The sequence below is a fragment of the Hydra viridissima genome, unplaced genomic scaffold (genome assembly GCF_058129835.1).
Source record: "Hydra viridissima isolate aposymbiotic clone 2 unplaced genomic scaffold, HvirCarnegie_v1 scaffold_1, whole genome shotgun sequence".
Lineage (NCBI taxonomy): Eukaryota > Metazoa > Cnidaria > Hydrozoa > Anthoathecata > Hydridae > Hydra > Hydra viridissima.
In genome coordinates, this window is record NW_028324300.1 from 32,470,262 (window position 1) to 32,485,770 (window position 15,509).

Genomic DNA, 15,509 nt, shown 5'->3' on the forward strand with positions numbered 1-15,509 from the left:
TGTTAATTGTATATTGTATATAGCTTTAATATTAAAATTTCTCCTTAAATATTGTGATTTCAATATGATATATCAGTAAAGAAACATTAAAAGTAATATTTGAAATATTATCAAGTAACAAAGAAAATAAGAGTCTTTCTTATGAAGAACAATCATCAACAAATAATCACCAACAGATTAACATTTAGCAATCTAAAACAAATTTTATGTTTTCTTGAGTATTTTACAAACAGTTCTTTTTTTTTCTTTTCAACTTTGTTTCAATACTTTATGTATCTCCTATCTTTTATGTATCTTAACAAGCAAACTCTAGGAACTCATGCATCTTTTTTTTATGATCTGCGGACAACACTACTGCACTAAAAATGAAACATATAGCAAATATTAAATTTTATATCTAAAAAAGATTTGACAAATAGCTTATGTTTCCCCAACAAACTGTCATGTAACACTTTACTGTTAGCCTAACTACAAAAATGTAACTCAAAAAATCAAAAAACTGTTTAAGCTGATGTTTTTTCACAAAATTATTGTAACAAGTTTACATTAAGCTTATGTAAAAACTTGAAAAATATATTTGGATTAAAAAAACAATCTTGATTACCTTATGTAATATCCAAATTCTGTTGTCACAGCATATAAGCCAGTTTTAATGGCTAAATTATAGCAGCAATAAACAATTAGAATAGTTTCACAACTTTTAATAAAAGTTTAACTTGTTTTATTTTTAAAAAATTACCTATCTTAAGCTGAGAAGCATACATTATATCATTTTGCTGATGTAAAGAGATGGAGTAAAGGTTAGAATTTCGTGTTAATAACTCACAAACCTAAAAAAGAAATATCAATTTATCATTTCAATAGATCAAAAAAACTGCACTTAATAATTGCAACAGGTGTTAGAAATTGTTAAATATCTTTAAATATTTAGGGAATTATGAAAAACATGAGCAAAGCTCCAACAAATCCAAAATAAGTTTACAAAAAATTAAAATTGGTGGGTTCTTTCTTGACAAAATATAAGAATGTTTTCACTGTTGTTTTTTGAATTTGTGGATCCTGAAAAATGTTGAATGCCAACATCATTGTAAATGATATCAGAGTATTTCTGACACAATTCTTAGAAATTATAAGCTATTTGTTATTTCTCTGTTGCTGAACCTGTAGCCTCTTTCATACTTGTGTTTTGCTTTGCTGCTATACTTATTACTATTTGACTTTTTCAAAAAGGGTTTTGGAAGAAACTATAGTCTGTTCCAAATAATCACAGTGGATTCTTGAAAAAATAGGATAAAACTCTTTGGCTCTACTAAAACACGATAGACTAATCTAATTTTTTAAGAAACACTGCAAAAGGTTGTATAGCTGAAGAATTTTAAAAAAAAAATAATTTTTGGTTTAGAAGATCAGACATAAATGTTAGTAGTAAGTTGCCACAAAAATTTAATTCAGTAGTTCACTGGTTTCTTAACAAGAGACATAACTTTTGCAATCTAGAAAATAATTACTTAGAAACAGTATGAAAGAGTAACAACTAATTTTCATGTTTGGGTTGTTAATGCAAATAAGTTCTTTAAAATTTAAACTTGTAGAATTATTTTTATGGGAAATGTTATTATACAAAAAAGTGCATTCCATAATTTCCCTCAAAGTAAAACTCTATTTAACTAATTACAAGACAAATCATATTTGAACATGATTTGCTGTATACATGGCCTTCTATAATAACAGGACTTGACATCACGCAAAAAAGTTGTTTGACTGAAGGCCGATTTATAATACTCCTTTTACATTTTGATTTTTTACTTTAAGCGAAGCCTGCATTGCACCTTTTTTTTAGAAACTTATGAAATTCTATTGGTTAATAAGTTATATAAATCAACTTTAGGACGTAACAGCTAACTGTATCCTGTTATAACTCACAGTTTATAAGGTTGTATTAATATTGTCGAATTAATGTTATATTACCAGAATAAAAAAATGCCTTTAAAATGTTGTGTACCGCTCGAACTATCACTCAACTGAAACAAAACTATCACTCAACTGAAACGATAATCTCGATTTATAAGTTTCCAAAGGATCCAGAGGAAAGGAAAAGATGGAGTGATGCAATCCCAAGAGCAAATTTTATTGTCACTGACTACACAGCAGTATGTCGACTGCATTGGCCAGATGATGCAGCTTTTGTAACTAAATATGGAAAACAACGACCGTTAAACTCACCATCTATCTTTAAAAATACACCATCAAGTTGTTTACCAATACCACCAAACAAAGCACGAAAAACCATGGCAGCAAGCGGATTTCAAAATGTTTTACCAGATGAGTTAAATGTCTTTCTAAAAGATGATACACTTGTATTCGATGATATTCAATCTATGTTCATTAATAGCAATGATTGTATTGTTTTTCAGCTCAATGAAAAAAGTTTACACATACAGTCAAAAATATTCAAACTTGGTGTTCCTTTATTTCTTATGGAAATTTTTGATGATTTTTCATTTGTTGCTTATCACAGTGGCACCACTTGTAATATTTCATCTTTAACTACAAACAGGTTAACATTAATTAAAACAAAATCTGCTTTATTTGAAGCAATTAGATTTTTAAAGTCTAAAGAAAGTTCTCACCAGTCTAATATTCTATTTGAGCACCTTAATGCCATGAGAAAGGTTAATGTAGGTAAAATTTTATATACCCCAGATATTATATGTAGGGCATATGAATATTTTGCAATGCAACGAAGTTTGTATGACTGTTTGTGCATTGACTACAAGTTGCAGAGTATTCGAACTCTAACACGGCTGACCTCAAAAATTAGCTCAATGGATGACTTAAACTTCATAAACAGTATTCTTATGAATACAGATGGTAACCGAATAAATCAGCAATTTTTTAAAACATTTAAAACAGTTGAAAGTAAAACATGGTTATCAACATCAGGTACATTTTTATTATACAATTATGTGCATCTTTTAAAATCTATACGAAACAATTGGTTAACAGAAAAGACTGGTCAGCTTCCATTTTTGCATAATGGAGCACTTTTCTTGGCTAAGTGGAGTGATTTAGAAATGTTATATAAAGCTGAGTGCAATAGTCTTTTTAAACTTTCTAGACTTAAAGCTAAATCAGTTTATCCAAAACCAATAGAGAGACAGTCTGTAAAGTTGTGTTTGTGTGTTTTTTGTGAAGAAACAGTTGCTGCTTTTAGAACACACCCAGACATTGAAAATAAAGCTTTTGAAGGTACTGCCATATTTATAGAAAAAGTTATTTCTTTTTGGAGTGTTGTCAATGTCAAAGTACCTGGTGCTAGCATTCGCTTTAGAAATGAATTGTGTGGTGAAATCCACTCAGTTGATGATTCACAGTTACAAATACTACACGAAACTGCTGAACTGTCAAATTTTATGAAGCCTTCTGGTAAACGAGTCAAACAGCTTTCACAAGATACCAGTATAGCAATTGCACATACATGCTATGGCTTAATTGATTTAGTGAAAACGTTGTTAAGTAATGGAGCCAAATATGTTTTGTTAGGTTGGTTTTCAACAGATCCAATTGAAAAAGCTTTTTCTAAGCTTCAACAGGGATCAGGAGGTACCTATTTTGTAAATGCTAAATCTGTAATTGAAAAAATACATATTCAACATACCAAATTATCTTTAAAACTAGATATTGTTGTAGATGGCATTGATGGTCATTCTTGTGAGATATGTTGCAGAGATACTTCTACTGATGAAAAAGAATTGCTGGATAATTTGCATGATCTTGAAAGCTCAGTTAATCAGTCAACATTAACAGCTATAGTTTACATGGCTGGCTATGTGCAAAAAAGTGAAATAAAAATTTATGGTGATACAACTAATTATTATCACAAATATGGAAATTATCTGAATAGTCTAAACAGGGGTGGACTTCAAATCCCTACTGATACTCTTGTCCAATGGTCATTATTTTGCTTTCTATTTTTTCAAGGTGCCACTGGGCCTTTATGCAGGACATTTTGTATTACTCAGTTTCAGTTTATAGCAGCTAAGTATGGACTTAAAATAACAAAAAAGCAATGCAGAGTATATTCCAATATTTTGCTAAAGAATCATGCACTTATCACCACTCCTAGTAGTAACAGAGAGTCAAGGATAAAAATACTGAAGTTATCATAACTTTTGTGAATTTTTAGTTTAAAATTTTTTAAATTTTGTCACACTTTTTTTTTTTTTTTTTAAAGCTTATTTATGTACACACACACACACACACACACACACACACACACACACACACACACACACACACACACACACACACACACACACACACACACACACACACACACACACACACACACACACACACACACACACAAAAAGATTTTTTGTTGATCATCTTCATCGTTATATTTTAATTTTTAGTTATCCATACTTTTTGTTAATTACAGAATTGTATTTAAAGAAAATAATTACCAACGGGTTTTATTTTTGTTTATGTTTTTAGTCTTCAAATCGTGTTAATTATAACATCGTTATTATTCTGGCAACGCAAAATATATCGATTTTTGAACGGCTATTGTTTTTTCTCTAATAATTTTATTTTTCTTAGTAATTTATATGAGAAAACAACCACTCTAACATTAATTTGCTCTTCATAAAACGTGTATCGATTTAAGTAACAAAATTTTAATCGGCCTTCAGTTTTTGCGGCCTCTTGCGCGATGTCAAGGCCTGTTATTATAGATGGCCATGGCTGTATACAATGGTTAACCAAATATGATGTACAAAAAAATAATTTTTTTCAATGGGGACCTATGAAGAAATTACATATTTTAGGGGAGTATCCAGAAATTTTGTTGCTTAAAATAGCTAACTATGAGGGATGTTGATACTGGTGTTCATAAATTTTGAGCGAAAAGAGATGAAATGTGACATCTATCAATAAACCTTGATCTAGTTTATGATAGAACAACAACAACCAAAAAAAAATCTTGATTTTTGGAGACAGTTTTACAAGGAGGGTAGTGATGGGTTGAGGCAGGATTAAGTTTGCCCCAACTTCCCTAATTTCTTGCAAATCACCTTCATTTGCTAAGAGCTAGATCATCAAACTTTTAGTACTGTCATAAAGATTAAAAATTATTTAACTTACATGAAAATTAGCAAAACCTTAAAACTAAAACCAAAAAAGTTTGCTACTTAATCTCTAAGCCTCTATTTCAAAAAGTAATTCCTAGTTCTCAGAAACATTTTACTGGTTGAAATAAAAAATTTTAATACATTTATTAAAATATAAAAAATTATAAATAAAAAATAAATATTGTCTAAGCAAAGTTTGTATTATTACAACAAATACACTTTATTATAATTACAAAACTTATTTATACTTTAAATGACAAAAATACCAACCTCAAGTAAGGAGAGCAAATTTGTTAACATCTCAGGCAAATTCTAAGGTAATGAAATCAGTTTGTTATGTTACAGATATTTATAAGTTTAAAACCAATATATATATATATATATATATATATATATATATATATATATATATATATATATATATATATATATATATATGGGCAATTCCATGCAAGTGACGGTCGTAACATTTGATGCTTTTTTAGCCATTAAAAATTAACCAAGAATGGTATTTACATGAAAATTTCCAGAAATGTTAAATACTATTACATAATTTAGTATGCAAAAGTTAATTCAAGTGTTCAACTTATTTGAAAAATCAACTTAACGTAGTGTGACAGTCGTTATACTTACTTTTTGACAAATCTAAACAAATAAACTTTGTCAATCTTTTTGCAGCCATCTACACAGTGAAAAAAAAATCCTTTGCTGTGTTATTTAACTACACATTGAACTTGCTATATGGTGAGTTTCATAGTTTTTGCTTGAAGTTTTCTGAGACTTTTATTAAGTTTTATGTCGTGACGGTCGTAACTGTGACGGTCATAACGAAAAAGTCAAAAGTGTAAAACAACAAATAACGCAATGAATGACATAATAAAAATGAATGATTATAAAAACCAATTAAGTTATGTTAAAAAATATGAATTTTATAACATTATCAAGGCTATCCATGATGTTTCTTCAATACTGGGATCGTTTTATTTGGAGTAGGCAACAAACGCTTAATGCTATTTATGCTCCCTGTTTTTTTTTGTTTTATTAACTCCATTTAATACAACTCAACATCTAGAAGTATGTATTTTCATATGCCTTGCAAATGTTTTGAGGGGCTGGGAATCCAATATAGGAAAAAAATATATTAGAACAGTAAATTTTTTTTACTAATATATAATTTTTAAAATTGTTCCGCAACCCCATTACAAAGTATTAGAGAATTTTGAAAACAAAAACTTTTCATTTTTTATTTGATAGAAATGCATTTTGGTAATATTTGTAACAGCTTTCACTTCTTCTATTTTATCAGCTATTAAGATGACCACTTCACAAGATTTTACGCTGTTCCAAACAAATCACTTTAATGACCCTCCAATCCATCAACTGCTCCTTTACCGTGAGAGGTAGCAAAAAAGTTCCATTCTATACTTTTAAAATGATACTTCACAGAGCAATCTTGTATGAATTTGGCCATATATCTAATTTTGAATTAAGTGCATGGACCATCAGTCCATAATATAACTTTTTTTATATAATCAATGTAATAAAGGTCAAATATTTCACTTAAATATGTAGTAGTGGCGCGTTTTGTTTTATCATTATCGTCGGATATTATTACAACTGATATTGGCTCTAATTGGTAACGGTAGATTACAACTGTAAACAAGGTAATAGTTGACTGCGACCAATAAGCAGCTTGAACAGCATCCTGATAACCACATGTATAGTTTTGTGAATAATCAAATTGTATCAAAATTTGGTCTGGTTTGAGATTTTCTTTTTGACTGCAATATTGTTCAAACTGGTGCTTTTTAGTGATCATCTCACTAAACTCAGTAAACTCTAGTAAATTGTCGCGGAAATCTTTAAAAATAACTTTTTATGTTTTTTTTATGTTGACTGAGTACACAGCGATGATCTTCTTTAATCCATCAACTATAGGTGATTAAGGTATCCATGTCTCCGTTTTCGGCCAAAGAAACTTTCAATAGTTTACTATCATAGTTTCATTAGTTACTCATAATTTCAAAAAAAACTTTAACAAGTTTAGTAATAAGATAAATAAACAAACTGCAAATTAAACAATAAACAAAACTGATTTATATTATAATTTGGTTTAAATGATGTAAATCGTTTGAAATGAATTAAATTGTTTGGGGTTAAACTTTTTTTTTTAAGTCAAGAAGCCGTGATGGGAAAACAAACATTTCGTGATGGTCGTAACGTACTTAGTAACATGTTGAAATGGTAATCTAAAGCACTTTAATGCTTTTTTTTTTGAAACAATGATAAAATATGTATGAGTATATTTACTTTTATCATGGTTGTAGTTTTAAAAAGTTTGATAGGAAGCATAAACAAAAAATTTTGACTTTTTTTTTGTGACGGTTGAAACGTCTTGTTTTCATAAATATGCTCTTCTTATAGACCTAGTTAGAGTTCGTTTTTATAAAAAATATTATGCATGTTTAATTTTGCATTTTAGCTAAACTTAGAAGTAAAAGTCATTTAAAAAAACAGCACTGAAACTTTTTTCAACGCTTCATAACATGACTATATATAAACATAAAAACATGCTCATATAACCCTTACAATTTTAAAAGTATGTTATAGTATAAAATTATTTTTTTAATAATTTTTTTTCTTAAAAGTATTCTTAAATAGTTGGAAAATAAATTTAATGAAGTTATTAAATGTAGTTGTGAAATTTTTTTTTTTTTCTTCATCTTTTACGTGGAATTGCCCATATATATATATATATATATATATATATATATATATATATATATATATATATATATATATATATATATATATATACATACATACATACATACACAGTACTGTGATTAAGTTTTAGCCCATTTATCAAAACTCATGTTTTTTTAACAATAATAGCTTCTGAATATTTTTTTAATATAAAATAATGTCTTACTTCAAACAATACTAAACACTATTTTAACAAACAAAAGCATTATTTATCTAAATTTTAAACAGATTTTTGTATTTAGATATCTAATGTGTTAATTTTTATTATATGCTGATCTGAACCCAATTCATATCAGCTTGTTTGTTTTTAGTTTGCTCTTGCATTTTTGTTTATTTATTGCTGTGAAGGCTTCATATTAGATGATAGTACAGTTTACAAAGATATTTCATAGATACTGTGTGTTTAATATCATTTTTTGTTTTTCTAAGAGCAAAACTTATTCTAATTCAAGTTTTTTTTTTTTTTTCTTTTGCATTATTATGTTTATTGTTATTAAAGTGCTAAATTGGGTAAAATTCCACCAGTGGAACGTAAAAAAATTGTTTTTCATGAAGAAGGTTATTCTCACTGACAAATTGTCTGAAAAACAAAATATTCAAGGACAGCCATAAGAGGAATTATATAAAAAAAAAAACAAACACAGGATCTCTTGAGGATAAAACTTGAAGTGGAAGACCTCTAAAGCTTACAAAACATGACAAAGTATTTTAAAAATGTGTCTTTGCGAAATCGGAAAAAGCCTCCAGTGAACTAGCCCAAGACATTCAGGCTGTGACTGGGACCAATGTTTCCTCTTCTTGAATTCGACAACATTTACTAAAAGCTGGGTTAAGGGTGTGTGTTATTGTCCGAAAGCCTATATTACGTCGTGGTAATAAAAAAAATATATTAAATATGCAAAACAGCATAGTAATTGGATGCAAGAAATGTTAAACCGTGTACTATACACAGATGAATTAAAATTTGAATTGTTCGGTAGCAGGAGTCGACAGTATGTAAGAAGAAGGACTGGAGAGGCATACTGCCCTGATTGTCTACATCCAACAATCAAGCATGGGGGAGGTTCTGTTTTAGTTTGGGGTTGTATTTCATTATCTGGAGTAGGTGATTTTATCAGAATTGATGGCAAACTGACAGGAGAACAATGTATATAAATATTAAGATATGATGCAATACCATCTGGAATGAGACTAATTGGTGATAATTTCATTCTACAGCAAGATAATGATCCCAAACATTGTTCCCGAGTGGCAAAAAAATATTTATAGAAAATGTGTGAGGAGGGAGTTCTCGAAGTAATGAACTGGCCTCCTCAAAGTCCAGATTTGAACATTATTGAATATAACCGCAAAAATGTTGAAGAATGTTTCTGAATATTGAAAAGAGAGTGGGCCAATATTCCACAAAAGTTCATTACAAATTTATATAAATCTATTCCCAGCAGATTTGCTTTTGTGATCAATGCAAAAGGCGGACATACAAAGTATTAATTGTTTTTTCTTTTTGTATCATATTTTGTTAAACTATTTCTAGATATTTTTGATTGTAATATATGTGTCTATAAAACCTAATTTTTTTTACTTCATAAGTCTTTCATATTTTTAGAATAAAAACAAAAATAATTATAAAATTATAGTGGGCTAAAACTTATTCACAATACTGTGTGTGTGTGTGTATATATATATATACACACACACACACACACACACACACACACACACACACACACACACACACACACACACACACACACACACACACACACACACACACACACACACACACACACACACACACACACACACACACACACACACACACACACACACACACACACACACACACACACACACACACACACACACACACACACACACATATATATATATATATATATATATATATATATATATATATATACACACACATATATATATATATATTCTATGTATGTGTTAAAAATAACAGCAACGACCTGTTGAACTACTCCATAATGATCTTCTTTAAGTGAAGCAGCTATTAAATTACACAAACCTAAAAGTAAATTTTTTTTTTACATGCAAATGTTTTTTATAAACTTTGCAATTGTTTTAATGAACAAGCTATCAACCCTATATTTCAACTAAACCAACTTTTAAACAATTTAAGAACATTTTCTCATAAAATCTTTTTATTTATCTACTGTCTATATATTTAGTTCATGTGCTGAGTTATAGTGGTTTCAAAAAAAAAACGTGCATAAGCCTTCTTTTTTCAAATTATTCTAAAAAAGAAACATATTATAAATGTCTTAAGATGTCTTAATTTCATTTGCATTCAATCCTCTTCTGAAACAATAGTTATGAAAACTTCTTTATCACTTCTTTATCTCAACTTGTTTTGTTTTTTATCTATACAAAAAAAAAAAAAAAAAAAAAAAAAAAAAAACAAATTGAGCAAATCTTTGCACCTATGTGCAAAAGATTGAAATATACTTAATGCCTGGCTAGCTCAATCCCAAAAATCTTTTTGGAGTTAAATGGAAAACTCAAGATAAATTTGATATTTAACCTGAAACAAAAAAACAATTGGAAAATTATTCCAACAAAAATTTATGACAACTTGATCAACTCAATCTAGCTTAAAAAGCACACAAGGATTACTTTAAATACTGATTTTGGTGTTGTTTTTTTTTACATCTATCTTTATTGGTTCTCATTTTAAACTACTTTGAATGTAAGTAAAAAAATTATGATGGTACTGTATAAGTAAAAAAATATTCATTTTTTTTGTTAATTTAATCTATATAAACTAAGTTCATCTATATAAATGAATTTAACACATTTTCTATATAAACTGATAATATAGTTGATATAATATAAATATCAATATAAATGAATTTAACACAAATGAACAAAAAACATTTTCTCTAAATTATAAAACTAAATGCATCACCACTACAAAGATCTTTACTAGTCATTAAAGATGATTAACTTCAGATATGATTTTATTAATCTGCAACTTTATCTAAATAGTTATTTTTTTATGAAAAGTTTTGTTGATTATAAGGAAAACAAATTTTTGATGAGGTGTTAGAAAAAACTAAATGATAAAAAGTAACTATCATTTAAACAAAATTAATAAGCATCAACATACCTTCAACACACCATATTGTAACATTGAAGTTGTTAAACAGGTTATCATTTGGTTTAGTTGAGGTCTAAAGATAAATAACTTATAATAAAATAAATAGCAAATAACTTTATAAATGAATAGGTTTCTTTTTAAAATACAACTATTTTTCTTGTTAAAATATTTTTTAAAAGGTTATACAAACATAATGAGGAAAATAAAGTATTTTGCTATGCCCACTACATAGTTATAAACTTAACAACAATAAATTAATGATAATAATAATAGAAATAATAATAATAATAATAATATTAATAATAATAATAATAATAATAATAATAATAATAATAATAATAATAATAATAATAATAATAATAATAATAATAATAATAATAATAATAATAATAATAATAGTAATAATGATGATGATGATGATGATGATGATGATGATGATGATGATGATGATGATGATGATGATGATGATGATGATGATGATGATGATGATGATGATGATGATGATGGTGATGATGATGATGATAATGATAACAACAACAATCATTAATTTACACTTATTACATTTCTGTAACTGATGCAATGTAAATCATGGTATCATGGATCATGATAATGCTGACCTAGCTGACCCAAGAACACCACTTCTATGGGGTGATAGCATACACATTAAGGTACCCTGTGATACAAATTTTTAAACCTTTGAATTTTGTCCGCGGAATATAATTTAATTTGAATGTTCAAATTGAGGGAAATTTTAACTTCATAGTGCGCCAATAAAAACACTTGTAGAATGAGAATCACTTTACATAATTTGATAAATATTGGTGCAAATGTAGCCTCTAGCCACACCAAACTCTGGAAAAAGTTCAGTCAGATCGGTTAACTGGTTAAAGATTTATGGCAGTTTTAGTTTAAGTTTTGTTAGTTTTTTGCTACTTATACCTCAAAAGTTTACTGATTACTGTGATATTTGGTCATTATTTTCAAAATAATGGTTGCAAGAGTGTTCCACTATGCAATACCAACAATTTTTAGTATAATTGTTTACATACGTTGTTTTCATTTTACAGACCAAAATATTGATTTGCTATTTAAAGCGTGGTTTGACTTGGCTTATGCATAGCATGAAAATCTCATCATTTCCCAAGGTATAAGCTACTGCTAAAACGCATAAAGATGCTAAAAAACAATTGAAAAGCTTTTCTAACGATTTCTACAGCTATTCACGAAAGTTTAAACGATTGCAGAATTTTTATCAAGTATGTTTGGTTTTTGTTTAATAAAGAAAAACTGTAAAACGATATCGACTTAATTTTTTTTATTTATTAAAGAAAAAGTAATTAGCTTTAAAATGAATATGAACATGTTATAAAAATTTTAATATTTAGTTAGAAAAAAGCTATTACAAAAAATCTTATAGGAAAAGTAAGAAGCACAAAAGTTTAAACGAATTGCAACATTCGAACAAAAAATGAAAAAAAAAGCCAAATTAATATTTGAAGTGTCCTCCTTTGTTTTTATAGCAAAGATAAACTCGTTTATGAATTGATTCAACTAATTTCATGCACATCACGCGAGGTACCTTCAGCCAGTACTCATTCAAAAGTTACTTTAAATGCTGAGTTGATTGAATTTCATGGTATGTCAGTTGATTGTCGATCCAAGACCAAATATTTTCGATTGGGTTGAGATCTGGTGATCTAGGGCACCAGGGCATCACATTGAACTTTTTTTCAAAAAATATTCTTTGATTGAGTGTGCTGTATGAGCTGAAGCCCCGTCTTGTTGAAAGATGAATTGCTTGCTTCTGCCATACAAGTGTCTGATTGATAGAACTAAACACGTTTCCAATGTGTTCTTGTAGGTGTATTGATTAATTCGGCCTTCATACAGCTCACAGAAGCCTATACCTTTGTGAGAAAAACATCCCCAGATGCCAACCGAACCTCCACCGCCTTGTCGACGATGTTGCAAAAACCTGTCTGAATATTTCTCAGTTGCAAATCTTTTGACATAGATTCTTCCCTTGCGGTTTACAACTTAAAAGTTAGCTTCACCACTCCAAATAACTTTTGCCCACTGTTCTACAGACCAGTCCAGCCTTTCTTTGGACCACACTCGTCGTTTACGTTTATCCGTGATTGAAAGAATAGGTTTTTTAGCAGCTATGTACGTTCCAATACCTTTGTCCGACAATGTTCATCTCACGAGCTCTCTGCTAACTTTTGGATTATTTTTTGACTCATTGAAGATTTGTGCTAGCTTTTTGTAGCTGAGTGTGGGGTTTTCTCTGCTCATTCTGAATATACCATTTTTGTCACGGTTGCTGAGTTTGGATGGTCTCCCAGTACGCGGCATGTCGGAGACATCCTTGGTAAGCTCCCAGGTTTTGATGGTTTTTCTAACGCAATATTCAAAAATGTTAAGTATTTTGCCTATTTGAACGTTTGTGTGATTTTTTGTCCGCGCCATACCAATAACTTGCCATTTGATGTCACTAGAAACTGATTTTCGACCCATTTGCATGCAATTGAAATTAATTTGAAATTCACAATATTTTAAGTTGATTTTTAATGAATTAAAAGCTGCCTGATGATGTTGTGATGAATTTTTTGATTGAAAAACTACTCAACTATTTGCTAATTAATTGATAAACTCGCTGCGAAAAAAAATTTCGCAGCGGATTTATCAATTAATTAGCAAATAATTGATCCTAAATAAAATCGTTTAAACTTTTGTGAAACCTCTTAATTTTTATCACCTACCTTTTAATGAAATTTCTGAGTAAACGGTAATGAGTCAAAACCTACTTTTTTTTATTCTATTAACAAATAACCTATTTACCAAATTGGAAAAATAATTATTTTGATATCTATTTCCGTTAGATTTTTATTCAAGAAAAACCGAAGACTAGATTTGAAAATTCTGCAATCGTTTAAACTTTCGTGAATAGCTGTACATAGAAAATAAAAAATATTTATTTCTCTTAAAACAAAAAAATTGTGAGAAAACCAAATATTTTTTATATTGGCTGAAATAATTGATTTAAAAAATTTAGATATCTAAGATAACTGACTGCTAAAAAGTTTGTAGGGATAGTCTGAGGAAAATCAATTTTTACAGATTAGGGTTGTTTTGAAACAAAATTTGTAAAAATTTTATGAAAATAGTTGCATAAGCACAAAATGACAAAATCTCTCTCAAAAGTTTTCAAAAAGTGCAATAATTTTTTAAGAGAGAAATTTTATGAAGGGGAGAATAGTCCTTTGAAGAGCACTAAAAATCGTTTGAAGGGCTGTCTCATCAAATAAGACATCATCTAAATTGTCATTAAGTGTGACAAGTATCATTGATTTAAATAATTATAAGTATATTAATAATTGTAAGTATGTTAAGTGGATTGTTATCCAATATAAGTTTAGGTTAAATCTTGTAAAAGGCAGAGTTTGATTTAGTGAACTAACACAATTCTAAATCAAGCAAAGATTCATGATGAAAATTGAAAGTTTTTCTGTTTGCTCTGTCTGAAAAAATGTTTAAAACAGCTTACTGTTTTCCATGCAGATTGCATATGCCAATTTTAGACCAAGATCAATATCAGTGATTCTCGGGTACTGCAAGGGCTCTGCAAATCATGCAGAACTACTTTATGCAGAAAACAAGAAGGCAAAGAAGTTGCAATCCCCCTTTCTTTGATTTCAAGTCAATACAAGTGAGACTTGAAACAAGAGGCACGATGTGTTATTGTTTAATCTGCCAAATTGGTTCTTCAAGCTGCAAGAAAAACATCCTCTTGAAGAGCAAATCACCATTGAGAAAAAACCAAGTGTGCGCTGCAGCACATGCCTCAGCCCGTTAGGAAAAGGTTTGCCACACCAATGCTCTGAAATAAACTACAGGGAAAACCTTGAATCTTTAGCAGCAAAAGATGCCAAAACAACTGAACAGTTGCATCTCAAGTTATTTCCAATAAAGAATTTGCCCCAGAAGGAACTATTCAACTTCCTAAAGCATTTGACGGGCCTCCACTTACAATTACCCCTGTTAAATATTTATATTTGAATAATTTTTGCACGCATATATTGAAAGAAAGTCTTGAGTATTAAGAAATGAGACTAGATAGATTTCAGGAAGTATATTTTTGACAAGTTTCTAATCTCTTTAAAAACAAATAATTTTAAAATTTTACCGAAGCTTTCTAAACAAAGTTTATTATAAATATAAAATATGTATGTTTTGGTTTCAGGTTAAAGTATTATCCAGCCACCATCAAGTGCTGCAAAATTGACCACTCTAGCTCTTGTAAATGTACAATTAAATACAGGCCTGTCAAACAATGGATTAAAAAAACTGGTCAGAACTGTAAACCAAACATCAAGCAGCAAGATGGTAGAGCCAAATTTTTACATGACTTTCCTAAGATCAGGTCAACACTTAAGTGATTTAAAAAAGCTTTTCAATCATTTTTTAGCATTTTTATGCGTTTT

At 29.0% G+C, this 15,509-nt stretch overlaps 2 protein-coding genes and 1 pseudogene across 4 annotated transcripts in view; 2 read left to right on the plus strand and 1 right to left on the minus strand.

Moving 5' to 3' along the window:
• The window catches only part of LOC145192233 (nucleoporin NDC1-like), a 42,580-nt gene that overhangs the window by 245 nt on the left and 26,826 nt on the right, over positions 1-15,509 (minus strand). The window contains exons 15-20 of one of the 3 annotated variants that reach the window (XM_090098076.1): positions 11,035-11,098; positions 9,875-9,933; positions 5,403-5,444; positions 740-830; positions 605-656; positions 136-359 (exon numbers count right to left, since the gene is read on the minus strand). In XM_090098076.1, the coding sequence (XP_089954202.1) occupies positions 296-359; positions 605-656; positions 740-830; positions 5,403-5,444; positions 9,875-9,933; positions 11,035-11,098 (372 nt within the window). In that variant the 3' untranslated portion in view covers positions 136-295. Of the gene's footprint in view, positions 1-135; positions 360-604; positions 657-739; positions 831-5,402; positions 5,445-9,874; positions 9,934-11,034; positions 11,099-15,509 lie in introns of those variants that run through there. The other 2 variants (XM_090098082.1, XR_016455730.1) reach the window with 2 other exon arrangements.
• LOC149894569 (uncharacterized) lies at positions 1,992-2,799 on the plus strand (annotated as a pseudogene).
• Positions 2,826-4,190, plus strand: LOC149894570 (uncharacterized). Its single transcript, XM_090071100.1, has one exon. It carries the CDS (start codon positions 2,826-2,828, stop codon positions 4,167-4,169), a length of 1,344 nt encoding a protein of 447 aa, XP_089927226.1. The 3' UTR covers positions 4,170-4,190.

Coding starts and splice junctions, on each gene's coding strand:
- LOC149894570 (XM_090071100.1), top strand. CDS start 2,826: ATGGATGACTTAAACTTCATAAACAGTATTCTTATGAATACAGATGGT.